The following is a 16,873-nucleotide window of genomic DNA, read 5'->3' on the forward strand; positions in this document are numbered from 1 at the left end:
TTTTCTTTGGGATTTCCATGTGGAATGTCATGTATTTCCTTTGAATCTCCTCTCCTAGAATAAAACGGAAGTTAATCTGGAAGACAGAGAGTTTGTTCCTCTTGGAAATGTAGGCAGGGAAATACACTAAGAATTTCTTAATTTAAGCAGTTTTCCTTGCTACATCTTCTCTTAAGTCTGCACTTTGACAGTGGCTGAAGCCAGATAAAAACTGACATTTCTTCAAATAAAAAGCTGTTATTCTTTGCACACAGGAATCATCTCTTAGCCTGGCCATGCAGTGCAGTAGCTTACACTGGGGTGTTTTTAGTGCGGTAAGCAGTCAGCCCTCAAGCTCAGGTGACCAGCACTGTCTCTGCTAGCATCGTTTTGGTAAGTGTTTCTTGAAGTTTCAGTTCCTCAGCAGCCTGTGCTTGCCCCTTTTCAAGTTTGTCCTTACTTTGAGCTTCAGAGGAAAGAATGAGTGTCATTGATTACTGCGTCAGTAGCTTTGGAACATTAGAACAGAGTGATGGGAGATAAAAGAGCAATGCCATAAACTTTGCATAACCAAGTGCCAGACTCTTAGAAGAGTGTTTAGAGGAAAATGTTTGTTTTTGTCTCTTCAAGAATATCAGATAATCCCTTCACTTAATTTTTTTATGTTCAGGATCAAAGTATCTCAAAGTGCTTTATTTTTCATTGAAAAAATAATACCTGCAAAACTAACACCATGTCTCAGTCTTCTCATTTTTAAATCCGCAGGAGAGCAAATGCATGCTCTGAAGCTACAAGTAGAGACTGCTGTTCTCTCCCATATGATTTATGTTGTGATACTGTGGCAGTGTTCAGTGGACTGTTGTACTAGCTTCTGTACAAGCAGAGGCTAAAAGATACATCATCAGGCCAAATGTTTAAAAGTCAGGAGACCAATACAGGGATTTTAGCTGAATTACCTGCATTCAGGCCCCGAGACCTGCAGAAAAAGCAGGTGCCTGGCTCAGCAGTTCTCTCTCCAGTTTATTTGGAAGTAGTTGTAATTTATAAAGCATCACTTGTTTGAGGGAATGCCAAGAGTTTGATGGGAAATGTAACATACTGTTTTGCTTGCTGGACTAATATTGATTGTTTTGGAAATAGCTTATAGATGTGTTTTTCTTTAAGGGGTGAAGCGGACTAATTTGCCAAGAAACACGTTGGTCATTGTTTCCATTAAATGTGTGTATAGAGATAAATGTGGCTTTGCTGTTGCTGAAACCAATAACAGCTATTATTACTGTTGTTTTAGCCTTTGCCTTACTCTTAGGGAGAAATGGGAGATGGGTCCAAAGGAGAAATAAGAAAGACTTTGTATAAAGATTGACAAAGTTCTAATTTCCTCAGATCTAACCAAAGCTGCCGAAGCCACAAAAATGGTGGTCTCAGGGGTGAATTTATTGTTTTGTCTTACTGTTGTTGCAGAGCAGTGACCTTCAGAAGGGTTGTAAAGTTTTATTTTATGGTCCTGCTGATAAAGACACATATGTAATTTACTATACGAGTTCTTACAGACTTGGCTAACAACAAGTTTGACCCAGAGTTCAAAGAAATTATGGCTCCCGTTGTTTTATTGCTGCTGTGAAATATATTATTCTCTGTCCTACAGCTGTGTCGAAGTGTCTGCTGCACAAGGTGTACAGAAAAGATGCTGTAAAGGGAGAGCTTTCACATAAAGGGCAAGAGAGGGACACGACTGTGTGGCCATTTAAAAGTCATATCCAGCTCTATCAAAAACTGTAGGCTGTATTGTGAATAAAATATGGATGAAATTACTTCAGAATCCATGTTGCTCTTATTGCTGACGCTATTTTACTGCGGGAAATTGAGGTACAGAGCAATTAATCTGCTTGCCCCAAGGTTATGGAAGATGTGTGGCAGAAGCATGGAACTGACCCAAATCAACCAAATCCCTGCTTGGTGCCTGCCCACAAGACTTCCCTCTGTTTGCCTTTGGGTGCACTGCCACACCAGAAGCAAGGCAGGATGTTTGCAACTGATCTGGTTTCAAACGCATTTTTGGCATTTCTGAGATCCTAGATTGTGCTTCAGTGATTTTTATCTACCCCTGTATGTCCCGGGGCCTTTAAGATATAGCAATCCTGCTGTTTATTTTTATTACACTTACAATTGATTTTTTTTCCAAATAATTTGAGACAGCCAACTGAGTAGATTTTTAATTTTCTTTGCAAAGCTTGATCTTGCTTCTTGTTCTTCACTGATAGCTGTATATCTTACTGTCTTCAGTCGGTTATTGTAGTGATACTTATGCTGAAAAAATGGAGTTCAGAGTTTTCAGAACTCATCCGTCATACAGGTTGCTGGCAAAAAAAGTGTGCAAACTGCTCAGGAAAAATTCAGTGTGTTCTGTGAGGTGGTCTTGATAAAATATGTAAACGCTTAAGTTTCTATATGGAACTATTCCCTGCTGTCTGCTAGGGCTTCCAAAAGAGGCTAGATTTCCAGTCACACTGGAAAGTAATTACATTTCATCGACACAATGGTTTTTAATAATACTTCTATGGTGTTGTTGCCTTCAAAGTGATTTTTGAGCAATAATTCTAATAATATCTTTGGTGGCCCTTTGAAGATCCTGGTCTCTAACTGCTGTGATTAAGCTGCGAGAAGGAGGTGTATGATCCATATTTTTCTGAGACACAGGTCTCCCATTTCCTGCTTGTCTCTCAGATTTGCTGCTGCTCTTTTGATGAATACATGGCCACGAGCTGCAGATACAAGCAGGAGACAGCTAGACACCCACAGCAGACAACTCACTGACCTCTCAGTGTTAGTGCTGCCAGAGCTGTTCACACAGCTGGGATGCTCCAGGTGACTGACAGATGAAGGGACTTGCCAGAGGCTGTGGAGCGAAGCCAGAGTCAGGATCAGGGTTCAATTTCCAGGTTCCCCTGCCTGAATTGAGAACTGTTTTCTTCCATTTCTGCACAAAGTTACAGAAACTCAGTGCTCAACTGGTAGCCAGTTTGCAGCTCCAGGAGACACAGCTGTGAGCACTTACCTACTGCAGAGTTGCTGTCATCACTGAAATAGTGGGGTCTCCTTTTGGCAGGTTGGAGTCATACCATGGCATCTCCGTGAAGCACTTGAAGTGACCTTTGCAGTTGTTTAGTATAAATAAATCACCCTTTGCTTTCAGGCTTGCTCAACATTGCATACAGGGTGTTATAGCTGCTGAGATGCAGCTCTGCACAGCAGCTGAAGTGCTGTAGGTGCCTCTCTGTAAACATGCATGGGTGGGGCTTTTCCGTATCACCCGTCATGTCTGAATTTTGCCATCTGCAAAACCCGAATAACCATACAAATCAAATCCGAGGGCCAGGTTTATGCAGTGGCTTCAAACAGTCTTCCAAATTCCGTTATTACTAATGACATTAATAAATTATCAGCATTTATGGTGATTTAGGAAGCATAAGGTTCAAGTATTTAACAAATTTCACAACTCTATTTGTTAATGAACTTGATGGATGACTTGCCAGGCAGAATTGTATTGCTGTGTCCTTGGAGTACATGCTAAAACACCGTGTTTTTAGCACTGTATTACTCCAGGCCCTGATTGAGATCCAGTACCATCTGTAACAGTGCTGCTATGATTAAAAGGACGTAAGTTTGTGCTCTTCCCTCTGAGATAGAACATTATGAAGTCTTCATTTCCCAGATCATTAGAAACTCAAAATAGCCATCTGGCCAAAACCAGAGATGCATATGCCTGCAACTACAGCTTAACAGCATTCAGCTGGGAGGGTTGCTGCTCTGTAGCATTTGGGACTGGAAACTGCAGAGCATGTTTTGCTGTGATCTCATGGAAATCTCTTCACGTGTCTATCTAAAATGCAATTGATGTTTCAACCAGGAATATAATACACTTTAAATGGGCTAAAATGCTTTGAAACCACAAGGGCATATCACCTCCACATGCTGCTCCAGTGATTATTTTCACTGTTAAAAAGGTACCGTATTTCAGCCTCCATTTGCCTGGCCTCAGCACCTGTCAGAAGGAAATCAGTGTGTCTAAACTCTCAGCATTTCAGGGGCATTACAAAAGACCACAAGCTCTTGAATTTGCAAAATTTGACCTAAAGTATGATAGGAACTGATTTACACATGCTTCTTCCATGACTTAACACTGGTAGCAGCTGGGGGGTCTGAAAATAAGGTGTTTGTGCTGCTGGCTTTGTTACCTTTACCAGGTACCCCTCAGTCATGTACAGATTACCTCCAGCAGAGCTGTAAGTCTGCTATGCACACAGCATTGTGTATATTCCTTACTCTCAGATGGTGATGTACAGTAGAAAATAGGACCTGGGGGAGTCATTGTCACCAGCCATTCACTCCTGCTCATGGTCTTAGCTTCCCTATTTGGATAGTTAGAATAATATTTATACATCTAAAAGCTCACACTGTGCTCCAGTGGTTTTAGCTCTAAGCTCTGCATGGACTACAACTGTAAACAAATGTAGAGATACATACTATAAGTAATTTACACTTTGTAGAAGAGGCCTGGACATAATACAACAGCAATGACTTCCTTCTTCTAATAGAATTTTTAGGTCATTATATTGACTGTACAGGGCAAGCTCATATCCTGGAGGGGTGTCACTGGAAGGAGGAGTAAGGGGAAAGGATCTGTTTTTATTCTGGCTTCTGTTTTGACCAGCAAATATAATGGCACATGACCATTGAGCCGACAGTAATCCAGTTACAAAAGTCTTCAGAGTTACTGCACCAACCAAATTAAACTTGATTACATCCAATTATACTGAAAAGCCAGACAACAGCTCTTAGCTTGGGGTGAAGTAACTTCTTGCAGTCGCATGTGGGGAAGCTTTGCGGGGTGTCAGGAGGATAATTGCTCGTTTGCTCTACCACAGAGCACCATCTGCTCTTGAAGTAATGCCTAAGGATGTGAGAGTATACCAGGGTCGGGTAAACAGGCAGGGGAGCCCGGCAAAGATTTCTCCTTGCTTGTTTTATTATCATTTGTTTTATGGTTGCTTGCCCTGGGCCCAGCTGCGGTCAAAGCCCCATTGTGCCAAATAGTGTCCGCAGAGGGAGTCCTTCTCATACTGAGCTGCTGGTCTCATTGGGGGAAAAACAAGGATGAAGTGGCCTTTATGCTTATATCAAAACAGTGTCTGTGTCTGGAGCATTGCCTGGTGCACTTTCCACCAAGCAGTTCTAAAATGGTTTTTCTGTCTTCAGGAGGTGAGAAAAAAAATGGGAAAACTCTCAGTTTCCTTCTCTTCCATGGCAGAAAAGGGGGGGGGGGGGGGTGGTAAAGATATCTGCCAAAGATGTATGCATCCATCCTAAAAGGAATCACCAAGTGGGAAGAAGTCCTATCTGGGCCCAAAACTGAGAAGTACATCAGTAGCATTCTGTCTTAGCTCAGCTGCAGGAAATGTACTGCTAACTGTCTAGTTTGCTGAGAGAAGTAGGACTAGGCTTTAGTGTGGACTAAATTGGAAAACATGTTTAATTATCTGCAAGTGTGAGGAGTGGAACTGTCTTCCAGCTGCATCCACAGACATTGTCCTGGCACCCCAGGCCCCTCCCTGTGCTGCCCAGTGGTCTGTATCCATTCTTGATGGGATGTGCTGGATTTTACCAGGACCTCCAACAGAGAAAGGACAAAGTAGGCTTAAGCCATTGCTTTCCCATTACCACCACTAGCAACTGGACCATCAAGTCCAAGGGACCCTATGTGCCTTTAACACTGCTCACCTGCAAGTCATCTCTTTGTTACAAGTCTCTATTAAAGCATCAGAACTGTGATGCCCATGTCTTTGCCAGAACACTGTAGTGAAGGTGCTTCAAACTGTCTTGTTATCTGATCAAAGCATCCTGTGCTACTATTCCCTCTGCTCATGGAAAGCAGCCAGTGCTGCTGGAGCTGCTGTCTATCACACGAAGGAAAGGACCGTCTTCAATTTGGCTTCAATTGCAGTCGTTCCGGCGGGCTTGCTGTGCTATTCTATGGAGGGTGGAAAGCTTGAAAAGATTCAAGTTCTTGAAAAAGGTGATTTTTTTTTAACCTTGAAAACCCTTACTGAAATAAAAAGCTGCTCTCATCTTGCTCTGCTGCAGGAACTGTTGCATAAGATAAAGTCAGGTCCTATTGTTGTGGAGCTGGATCTCAGGAGACTGAGTATTTGGTCAGAATTAAAAGCAGGCAAGTAGCACCAGGCAGCACAGCAGATTTTTAAGCCTTTCCCCCCACCCCCCTAGCCTGTTTTGGTTTATATTAACCTCAGTATAAGGCATTTCCAAGGGATTAGTGCCTGGCTGGGGTAAGTAGCCCGAAGCATTTCAGCCAGCTGGTCCCTAATCCACAGGAAATGCCCTGTGTCTCCATCCATCCCGACTGCTTGCACCAGCGACGGGGAGCGAGGCGAATTGCTCTGCCTGCAGCTTTCCTTTCTGCCAGCAGATGGCACAGCTCATTTAAATAAATTTGGAGCAGGCGGGAGAAGCTGTGTGCATTGTGGTTTCTTTCTTCGAAGTTCTGATTTTTCATTGATTTCGGTTTCAGATATGAATGAGAAACCACACTGAAGGTTAAAAATCGTGGAGGTTTCTGCAGGAGAAAGTGTCACTTTTTCATGTACTCCAGCACATTAAACACACAGTCCAAGAGCCTTTTCTTAGAGAAATGTTTCCCTCTCAGCTGTACCCTTGTTCAAGGAATATGATTCCTCACATGGCAACTCTTAATTTCTCCCTTGCTACAACTGCAAATTCTGCTGTTCCCCCTTCAGTGGCTCCTGCTGGCAAAGACGGATTCTCTATGGCTTCGCATAACTCCCTCACTGGGTTTTTCCAACACAGGGATGTGGTTTTCACACAGTTTGCCGCCAAGGCTGCTGGCTGTTAGCTGAAACTCCAGAGATTTACGTAGTCAGCTGGGGCCAGCCTGAGTTCATTCTCCACTGCCATTTGGAGGAACAGCTTGAAGTTGGGAAAACTGTTACGAATGTGCAAGTGCTGCAAATCAGAGCCATGCTCAAGACAGACATCATCCTTAACTCCTAGGGGCATTGAGGGTGGTATTTGTGCATCTTCCAGGACAAATGCTTTAAGGAGAGCCAGCATTATAAGGCATTGTAATGTTACATGCATTGGATCATATGTAATCTGGCAGCCTGATGCCAGAGTTAACTCACTGTTCCTGCTGTGCATATAGCCACAGTGGAATTAGGGAGGCACTTCACGTGCAGCATCTTTGTTTCAAGCATTTTTCTGCACAGAGCTTATATTAAGGTTGGACTTGATCATCTTGGATGTCTTTTCCAACTTTTATGATTCTGTGATTCAGTGTCACATTTGAGATGGCAGCATATTTAAATGCACAGAACATGCAATTAATTTCCCATCCAAAAGTCCCAGCAATCCGAGATACAGATGTCAGGCTTCACCAAAGGCAGGGTACTTCATGTTTTGGGCACTGTTCAGATATATGTTGTGATATAACCAAGGCAGTAAATGTGATCCAGTATAGGGGATAAGTGAAGAGAAAGGATAGTACAGCAAGGGAGGAGGATAATAAACGAAGGGCTGTCACAGAATATGTAGAATAATTCATTCCAATTCACACGATGATAATTATGGAGCAGTTCTTCTAACATCCATCACCCAAATGAAGTGTTTCAACTCCGTGTGGTGGAAGTTGTTAACATAAAAATGCAGACAGAGTTCTCTGCAACTGGTATTTAAACTGATACCACTTTGCATTGGTGTCAGTATGAGTGAATTCCTAACCTGTGAATCATTAACATACACCATGGAATAGCTTTGCACGATACCTGTGTATTAATCATGATTGTCTGCTCTCGATTTGGTCTTTCTAAATCCCCAGTGTCTCACCAGCCTCCCTGAAATCACTGTGTGTTTTGGGAAGATCTCTCATGTGCAGGTCACCAGGATACAGGTTTCCCTAAGCATGTTCAAAGTGCCTCTAACCCAGGGGAGTTTGCGGGTGGGACTCTTGCTCTCATGCAGTGTAAATTGATAGGGCTCCAGTGCACTGAATAATAGGCAATGCTGGCTGAGGCCAGCACAGAACTGGTCTCTCCATCCTCCCCTGCTCTCAGCTCCATCACACACACTGCACTGGCAGAGATGGTAAGCTGAGCTGATCATGGCCTCTCTGTGCAGAGATTGCCCAGCACTGGAATAGGATCTAATGCTTCCTTTGGGTAGTGAGAAGGTAGAAAAATCTTCCTTTTTAGCCTTTGCGTTTCACTGGCAGAAAAACAAAGCTGTTGAGAAAATACATTCCTAACAAATGCCTGACTTGTTCTGTAAGGGGTTATTCCCCTGCTTTATGCATTCACAAAGATGATAAACAACATATGGCTTAACCGTGCTGTCCCCATCTTGAGAAGGGGTGTTGTTCCTACCTCCCAGAGGCCCTGCGAGTTGCAGTTGCTGTTCTACAGTGATGCAAGATTCCTGCTCGAGCGACATTGTATAAAGGTGGTTGTTTGACATACAGTAGCACATCCAGCCTGTGTGGAGTTGTTATTGCACCAGCTATGGCACAAACATGTAAGGAGGGACTGTCCCTGCCCACAGAGGTTGGACGGGCAGGGAAGCTGAGGCAGGGATGACTGAATGTGCCCAAGCAGGTTTGGGGCAGAGCTGCTGTACAGAGACAGGTGCTAGAAATCCATCCCCAGCAAACAACCCTGGGTTGTGTTTTCCACATGAGCATGGGCTAAGAGGGCTTGGCTTTTATGGGTACCATGCCCAAGTTTTTGCTTTAAAGAATGCAGTGAAAGGAGGTTTAGAGCATAACCCAACTTACAGGTCTGTAGAGGGATGTTTTATTGCTGCCTGAGCTGGAGAGAGATCAGACTTTGAAATGTACAGCATTTTTGATCTGAAAGATGATAGTGAATCTCAGCCAGGGTATAATATGCCGTAATACAAAACCTGGCTTGTCTGCATGAAGCTCCAGTGGCAGTCAAATCCCCTTTCAGTGACCACTGATACATTACTTCAAAATCAATAATAAAATATGAAGCTTTTATTGATTCCCCTCGAGTTTTCTTTTATTTTTTTTTCTCCAAGAGGGTTTTTGGCATCACTTGTGTTTGGCTGTATCTTGCTCAACCTCTTTGTTTTCCTATGGCACCTTCATCTCAGGTACAAGCCCCTGAGCACAGCGAGGTTAAAGCTATCCTCATCTTTCCGAGGTGAGATGGACCTTCTCCATCAAGAGAGGGGAAGGGTCCACGGGTAACGAAGCCTTACAGTGGAGGGTTTGGCAGGGGGGAGTATACTTTTTTATTAAGGCAACGCTGGCTGCTGGACATCACCTGCTGCAGTATGGATGAAGTTTCTCTACAGGCACTGGATCAGTGCGGGGCGGGGGACAGGGACGAGGGGTAGCCCCTCGGGGGAGGTGTGGGGCCGAGCAGCCCCCGTCCCCGCGGGGTTTGTGTCTTTAACAGGGCTGGCGGGGCGCCGGGCGGGCGGAGGCGTGGTGAGCCGGGAAGGAGCCAGTTTCCTGCTTCCCCGCTCGCAGCCGAGCGGCCGCGGCGGCGGGGGGAGGCGCTCGCCGCCCCCCCCCCCCCCATCCCTCCCTCCCTCCCTCCCTCCCTCCCCGCATCCACCCACCCACCCACCCATCCATCCGCTCACCCACCCACCCCCGTCCGCCCGCCCTCCATGGGCCGGCGCGGCCGGCGCTGAGCGCCGGGAGGCAGCGCCCGGCGGCGCCCGGCTCCGCGATGAGCGGCGGGGAGGTGGTGTGCTCGGGCTGGCTCCGAAAGTCACCACCGGAGAAGAAGTTACGGAGATACGTAAGTCGCAGCCCACCCCATCTCATCCCTTCCCCGGCCCCGGGAAAGCCGGGATCCATCCCCGCCGCGTCTATCCGCGCTCCCTGCCGCCAGCCCGGGTGCACCTGCCGGCGCCGCGGAGGCTCAGCGGGGCAGGGCAGGGCGGGGGTGCCTCTTGCCCGGGCGGGGCGCGGCTGGTCGTGGCTCCCCGCCGCTCAGGGAAGGGAGGGTGGGAGCATCTTCGAGCCCGCCGGCTTGTTCGCTGCCCCAGTGTGCTGGGGTGGGGATGACGGCCAGGGCTGCAGCGGGCACCCTGTGCTGGGGCTGTCCTGGCTGCGCCCCGCGGTGGCCGGGCTCACCCGGGTCCTGCGACGGTCACACCCCCGCCTTTGAAGTCGTCTGTTTTAGGGGAGGTTTGGGCATACCTTGGTCCCAAGGAGTAAAGGTACTAACGCACCTTGGATCGCCCCCAACATCCCCATGATAGTCGCTCTCCCCCATCCCGCGCACGGTTCCTATTAATCATTGAACGTCCGAAGCCTTTGAAGATAGCACCAGTAGCGCTTGGATAGCCTTTGTGTCGTTAGCGGCTGAGATCAAACACTTCAAAGAAGTTGTAAAAAGAGGGTCCAAATGCCAGCTTTGTCACATTCCCCACTCATTGAAAGAAATAACTGTTCTTTGCGCCCTCCGCCTGACGGTCCTGCCAGGCGCCACAAACATGAGAGCTCAGAAACACACTGCCATCCTGTGACTCGGCACATCCCTCCCCGGGATAAAGCTGGAGCCCCACTCCCTGACGCCGGTGACCTGCCTCTGCCAGGCTTCAGCTGACTAGAACACGGCCCGTGGGAGAGAGCTGGATGCTCTCCCTTCCTGGGGGGACAGCAGCCAGATCCTCCTTTGGTCCTGTAGCTCTTGCCTGCATGTATTTCGGGAATGGCAGGCAGAACAAGTGCAGCTGGTGCCTCCTTAGTGTTTGTTATTGATTGATGGAAGCATCACTGCCTACCCTTGAGAAGGAGATGGATGTCTGTAGTCCTGTATTGCAGGCTAGAGCTGGACCAGAGGGGTGTCTGATTTGTGATCTGGTGCTATTAGCCTTGTCCAAAATGGGTTCAGCCCCATAGATATCAGTGGTGCCACATCCCTTTGCATTAGACTGGGTGTCCGGTCACTCTTGGCAATCCTTTCCTTGTGTGCCTCATCCCCTTGGAGAGAGTATCAGGTTGGCACAGTGCTGCAGGATGAAATTACAAGTGATTCCAGTTCTTTTACTCCTTGTCCCCCAAAATGTATTGAGACAAAGGTAAAACTGGGTGTTTACACAGGAAATATCAACCCCCTAATGTATATAGGCCAGCTTTGTGGGAGATGGTCAGAATGACTTTGTGCACGCTGAACTGTGGAGGATGCTTTTAGCTTAATGGAGCAAAGCACCTTCCTCCCGCAGAAATCAACTAATTGCTGATCCTGAGTCACCAGTGGCCTTAACTCATCAAACATCATTAGCTCCCCAGCATCTGCCCCATGAAAGGGTGCTCACATTGCTGTCTGAATATCCAGCTTGTGCTCTGGCATTCCAGCAAGAGCTGAATAAATTTGCTAAATGCTCTACATGGAGGGTGTGAGCCAGTGGTTAGTGCTAATTATTGATGTACATAAGAGTGCTTTTCATCCAGATACATCCCAAAGTGCTTTGCAAGCCACCTATGTTTTCAGAACATCCTCATTCCCCCAAGAGGAAATGCAGCCGTGCTGAGATGTGCCCAGCCATCCCACACAGCCTCTGTGGGGCAGGAAGCAATGCTTGGCAGATGTCACTCAAGGGGATCTCTGTGCCAGAGCGGTCCCAGCGCTGTGGTCAGTGGGACTTCCCTTCCAGTCACACTAGTTGCACCAGCTTCCTGCATCAGTGGCTGGATTTGAAAATGTTGGCCTTATCTTGGACTGTGTCTCACTTGGTGGTGCCCCATCCCTTTACTTTTTAATGCATTATTATTGATATATAGCTGCAGTGTGCATTCAGGGTCTGGTGTGTTGATGGAGTTCTCTTCGATAGTGCTTCAGAGCAGCTTGCTGTTATAGAGCCTGATGTTGATGACTTTACTCCTGTAATGCCTGCCTTCATCTACAACAAAACCTACGTGCCTGGATTTTGGTTTTCATGCACAAAAGGCAAATTTTCAGCAACTGTGGTGTTACACTGGCTTTTGTGTGGCCTCAAAGGGAAGGCGCTGAATCCCTGGCTTTGCCACTTTCCTTATACCGTCAGTTTATATTCTGCTTTGAGACCTCAAAGGAGAAATCTCAGGCTGCAGGATGCTGCTAATCGGGTTTGAAGTTCCTGCTCTGGCTGTATTGACACAGGGTAGATGATAGATTTATTTTTTCTTTGTCAAATGCATTTCAAATATACGTGTCTGCACATGGGTGTGTTGCTAACGCTGTCCTTGAAGTGCTGTGCTTTTATAAGCCTGGTTTTGTTTTGCTTTTATTTTTTAAGGAGATCTTTGGCAAGAGGAACGTGCTAAATTTTCTCTCTAACTTCCACCCAAAGTGATTGGGGAAGGGGACTCTTCTTCTCCACGCCTGATCCATACAGTGCTAATCTGCATTTACAGTAATACCTCTCTGTTTCATTTCAGAGGATTGTGTTTATGTGAGATTGTGGGATGTTTTGTGTAGGACCTCTTTGTACAATGCTCTGAGAAATATCGGTGTTGTGAGTTTCTCTTCTGTTGAGGGACATTCAAATGATCAGGCAATGACTGCTTAAAGGTTGAGACAAAGTGGTCCTTTTTTCTGCCTCATAACTGCAGACAGGGGTTCCTGTGAACTCTAGGCAGTTTGGCTGTAAATGCTACTGTAGTACTGATAATAAAAGATAAGCAAACAACTGAAGGTCAGAAGTAATGGAGTTCCACCTCTGATCTGCTTGGGACACCCAGCTCCGTCGTCCGCTTGTTTGATTCCTTTTTTTCAGACAAACACTTTTGTACCTTTGTGGAGTGGTGTAGGTTGGAAGGGACATTTAAAGCTCATCTAGCCCAACTCCCCTGCAATGAGCAGGGACATCTTCAACTAGACCTGGTTGCTCAGAGCCCCATCTAGCCTGGCCTTAAGATGTTTCCAGGGATGGGGCCTCCACCATCTCTGGACAACCTGTGCCAGTGTTCCAGCACTGTCATAAAAAAATTTCTTCCTTAGATCTGGTATGAATCTACCCTCTTTCACTTTTAAAACCATTGTCCCATGTCCTGTTGCCACGGACCTTACCTTTTGGCCTTCTGACTTTCATGCATAGCAGTATCTCCTTGTAAGCAGCGCAGAAGTGTCTTTTAATTCTCCTTCTGACTCCTCCTTAAAACACCTATGAAAAAGTAAAAAACCCTCATTCCCTAAACAAAACCCTTGGCTTTAGTTATGTGACAGATGAGCTGAGACCAGCGCATGTTGTGCCAGTCCTGTACTGACTCACTGTCGCCTGGTCCTCTCCCGCTGGACGTGCCTGTCTGTTGTCTCCTGTGTTAGACGTGGGTTTAGAGTGGTGTTTTGTGTCTGTCCGCTGCCCAGCACAATAGGGCTTGGGGCTGGACTGTCTGGCAGAGAAGCAATGTGAAAAATAACTGCTGTCGTAGAGCAGCTCAGCTCCCTATCGTTAGATCAGCGCGCTCTGCCTGCTCATTTATGTACCGTGAAGTCAGAGTATTTTCTGTCTGACTGAGATGTACGTCTGCAGTTCTGACTAAAACAAAAGCTTCTCATCATGTACTGGTTTTACAATGCTTTAATGCTTTTGGGTTTTGTTTTTTTCCCTTGACTGGGTTAACCAGAGGGAGTTTGGCTTTGTGCTTCAGTGGTTGTTTTTACATCAAGCAGAAGCAGTTTAATCAAGGTCATTGAAAGAGCCACTCCTCTCCAATGGGGTGAGCAAGAAGAGGTTAAGAGGGTATAATGGGATGATTTGCTGATCACAGACTTATTCCAAGGGGTAACTCCCTGATGAAGAGCTTCCTTTGGTTCTTCATATCCCACCTGAAATGCATAACAAAGATGTTCTCCTTAAAGGAGAGTGTGGGATGTGTACTGAAGGAGGACCACAGTGGCATAGCACTAGCTGGGATGAAATTTTATAGAGGGGAGAAGAACGAACATCTCTTTATTCTGCAGCAAAATATAAAAGATAGGTATTGTGCAAAATTGTCTCCTTTTTTTCCCCTCTTCTCTGTAAGGAGTTTTAATGGGTTGCTCTCATGTTCAGCTATGCCGCCTGGTTCGGGATGCTCACCTGTACTAAAAATTGCAGAGGCTCCTGATAAAAGCACTAAAAAGTGAACAGAAATCTAGAAAACATAGAAAGACCGAAGGAAAGTAGGTTGTTGAGGGATGGGAGGGCTGAGAGGAGAAATAGCATTCACTGAGTATGTCAAAGGTAGCTGTGAAGGGGAATGGAGTAAACTGTTCTACATGGCCGGTGGTAGGAGGCCAAGAAGTGCTGAACTTGAACTGCAGCAAGGGAAACAAGTGTTGGGAAAAACTTCCTAACCTCTGATTGCCAGAGCGGAGCAGTGGAACAAATGGTTTGGGATGGGTTTGGAGTCTCCATCATGGCAGTTTCAAACTTCAGGTTGGCCAAACTCCACTTTAGAGAGCTGATCCTCTTTGAGGCAGTGGAATAAATTTAACAAATTCTCCAAATGTTCCTTCCAGTGCTGGTTTAGGTGAATATAGATTTTGAGCCTGGACACAGGGAGGGATAGCAGAGAGGCTTAAGGGCACAAATTATGTCACTTGAATATACTGATGGGACCTCAGGGAAGTCCTTTAACAAGTTCTTTTTAGAAAGTTTTGACAGTACTGAACTCCATGACTTCACTCCAGCTGTCAAGCTGCCTTGCTGCACCCTGCTCCTCCCATGTAATCTCCTGGCTTGATTCAGAAGGACCATCAGATATTCTAGCTGTTGTCATCAGCCCCATGATTCAGAGAAGGGATGAACACTTGTTCCACCAGAGAAGTTTTTACAGGTCAGGGGGTGCAGTTTGCTTGCAAGGGCAATGCCTGCCAGCACTCCTGCCACACCAGCTCTCTTGTGCAATGCTGTACAAAGGTCCCACTCTGTAACTTGTTTCTCTGCTGCATCGTTGCTGATGAGTCAAAACACACGATCTCTTCCCTACAACCTTCTCTTGGGGTCATTTTGTTTGCATGTGGGTCTGCATTCCTTTGCCCACTTAACATTTTCTGGAAACAGTCAGATGGTCATGTATTGTCATCATCATACTTGTGATCTAATAATATGCAGATACTTTAAGGATGGTTATGGGGATGATCAAGTCAAACTCTTCTTGGTTGTAGCAGGTGACAAAATAAAGGGCAACAGCTTTGGAGGTTCAGGTTGGGTCTTACGAAAGCCCTTCCCATGAGAGGGTCTTCATATAGAGGAACAAGGTTCCCACAAGAGGTTGCAGTCTTTGGAGGTTTTCAAGACTTGAGTTGAAAAAATTCCAGCTGGCCTGATGTAGTCATACCTCAAATGCAAGGCTGGATTAGAGACCTCCTGATGTGCCTCCAACCCAGCACCTCTTACAGCTCTGTGACAAAGCACAGCATCTCAGAAATTATAGAGCTGCTTTAGCCCAGCTCCCCATGAAGGCGAATAGTCTTTGTTTTGTTTGCTTCCAACACAAGCAGCCTGGGAGAAGTGCTGCACTAGGACAGCTCTTCAACTGCCGTACCTCAAACTGGTTTGGTCAGGGCTAACCTGCATGTCTTCCTGAAGCATTGCATTGATTGAGCTGGGCATGCCCATAGGGGTAAGGAGTATGTGTGTTGTGTCAGGAGTGAAACCAGTGTATTTTCCAGGTGCTTTGGCTTTGCTAAGAGAACTTGAGTCAGCTGTCTGTCACGACTTCAGAGCTGGCCAATGGTCCTGGAACTCCACAGTGAATGTAAAAGATTGATGGTGGCAAAGCACAGGTTGAACTTAAGACAAACAACGCTTAGGAAAAGTGTGCAAGGAAGCTGGCTTCATTTCTCTTTGAAAGCAGAAGTGATATTGAAACCACTTTTTTTCTCTTTTTGTTTTAGCAAGTATCGGATGCAAGACATGATGTAATAGTGTTTACCAGACCGAAGCACATAAATTATAGTAGTGACTCAAAGGCAGAAGAAATATTATTTATTTGGATTACAGTAGCAGCTGAGGTGACTGGGACTGGGGCTCAATATTCTGGGTGTTTGGGGAGACCACATCTGCCCTGAAGGGTCTGGTCAGATCAGGAAACTGAGGCATGCAGCACTTGTGTTCAGGGTCATTCCCACAGCTGGGAACTCAACTTGGGTTTATGGTTTCTACCTGATCCAGGGGTTTCTGAGCTGCTTGCAGGCTACTGGGGATGTGTGAAGTAAGGAATTGTAACTGGTCCAGATAAGAACATAATACTTTTAACAGGGATTTAGGTGATGAGGGTGCCATGGCCACCTGGGGGGTCTCTGAGATGAATTGATCTGAAAGATTTGCAAATTGCTACTTTTGATATGGCCCTTCTTTTCAGTACTGCTTTAAGTCTTTAAAATCCCACTTCCCTATCATAATACTTAGGTGGATCTTACGTCACCTAGCAGTGGTGACAAAATGTATCTATCCCTGTCTTACGAGGTGGGAGAAATAAGGAAGATAGATTTGATTTACTTCAGGGTGCACAGAAAGCAGCTATAGAGCTGGAACATGTTTTGCTACCTTTCTGTGCAGGCTTTCAACCCCTCAGCCTTTCTTCTTGAAATAGACCCATCTTGCGAAGGACTTGGGCAAAAATAGGTTAAGCCCAGGATCAGCAATATACAAATGCTTATTATCCCACACGATCATCAGGCTGGGTAATTTTATGGAATTTTAGTTGCGGCACAACTAGGCATATCGTTCCATTGAGAAGTGTTGTGTTAATACAGACTGTTGCGATTTCTTCATCCAGAGCTGTGAGCAGGAAGCCTGGCCCTGCCACTGGAGCTGTAGAGAGCCTGACCCATGCCACCAGCTGGGGCACCTGGCT

The 16,873-nt window shown here is 46.0% G+C and overlaps 1 protein-coding gene across 1 annotated transcript in view; it reads left to right on the forward strand.

Annotated features, from left to right (window-relative positions):
• Positions 1–9,665: 9,665 nt before the first annotated feature.
• The window catches only part of GAB2 (GRB2 associated binding protein 2), a 94,914-nt gene continuing 87,706 nt past the window's right edge, over positions 9,666–16,873 (forward strand). The window contains exon 1 of the mRNA XM_071556881.1: positions 9,666–9,839. Within this exon, the coding sequence (XP_071412982.1) occupies positions 9,768–9,839 (72 nt within the window). The 5' untranslated portion in view covers positions 9,666–9,767. The remainder of the gene's footprint in view (positions 9,840–16,873) is intronic.

The sequence above is a fragment of the Pithys albifrons genome, chromosome 1 (genome assembly GCF_047495875.1).
Source record: "Pithys albifrons albifrons isolate INPA30051 chromosome 1, PitAlb_v1, whole genome shotgun sequence".
In the NCBI taxonomy this organism is placed as follows: Eukaryota; Metazoa; Chordata; class Aves; order Passeriformes; family Thamnophilidae; genus Pithys; species Pithys albifrons.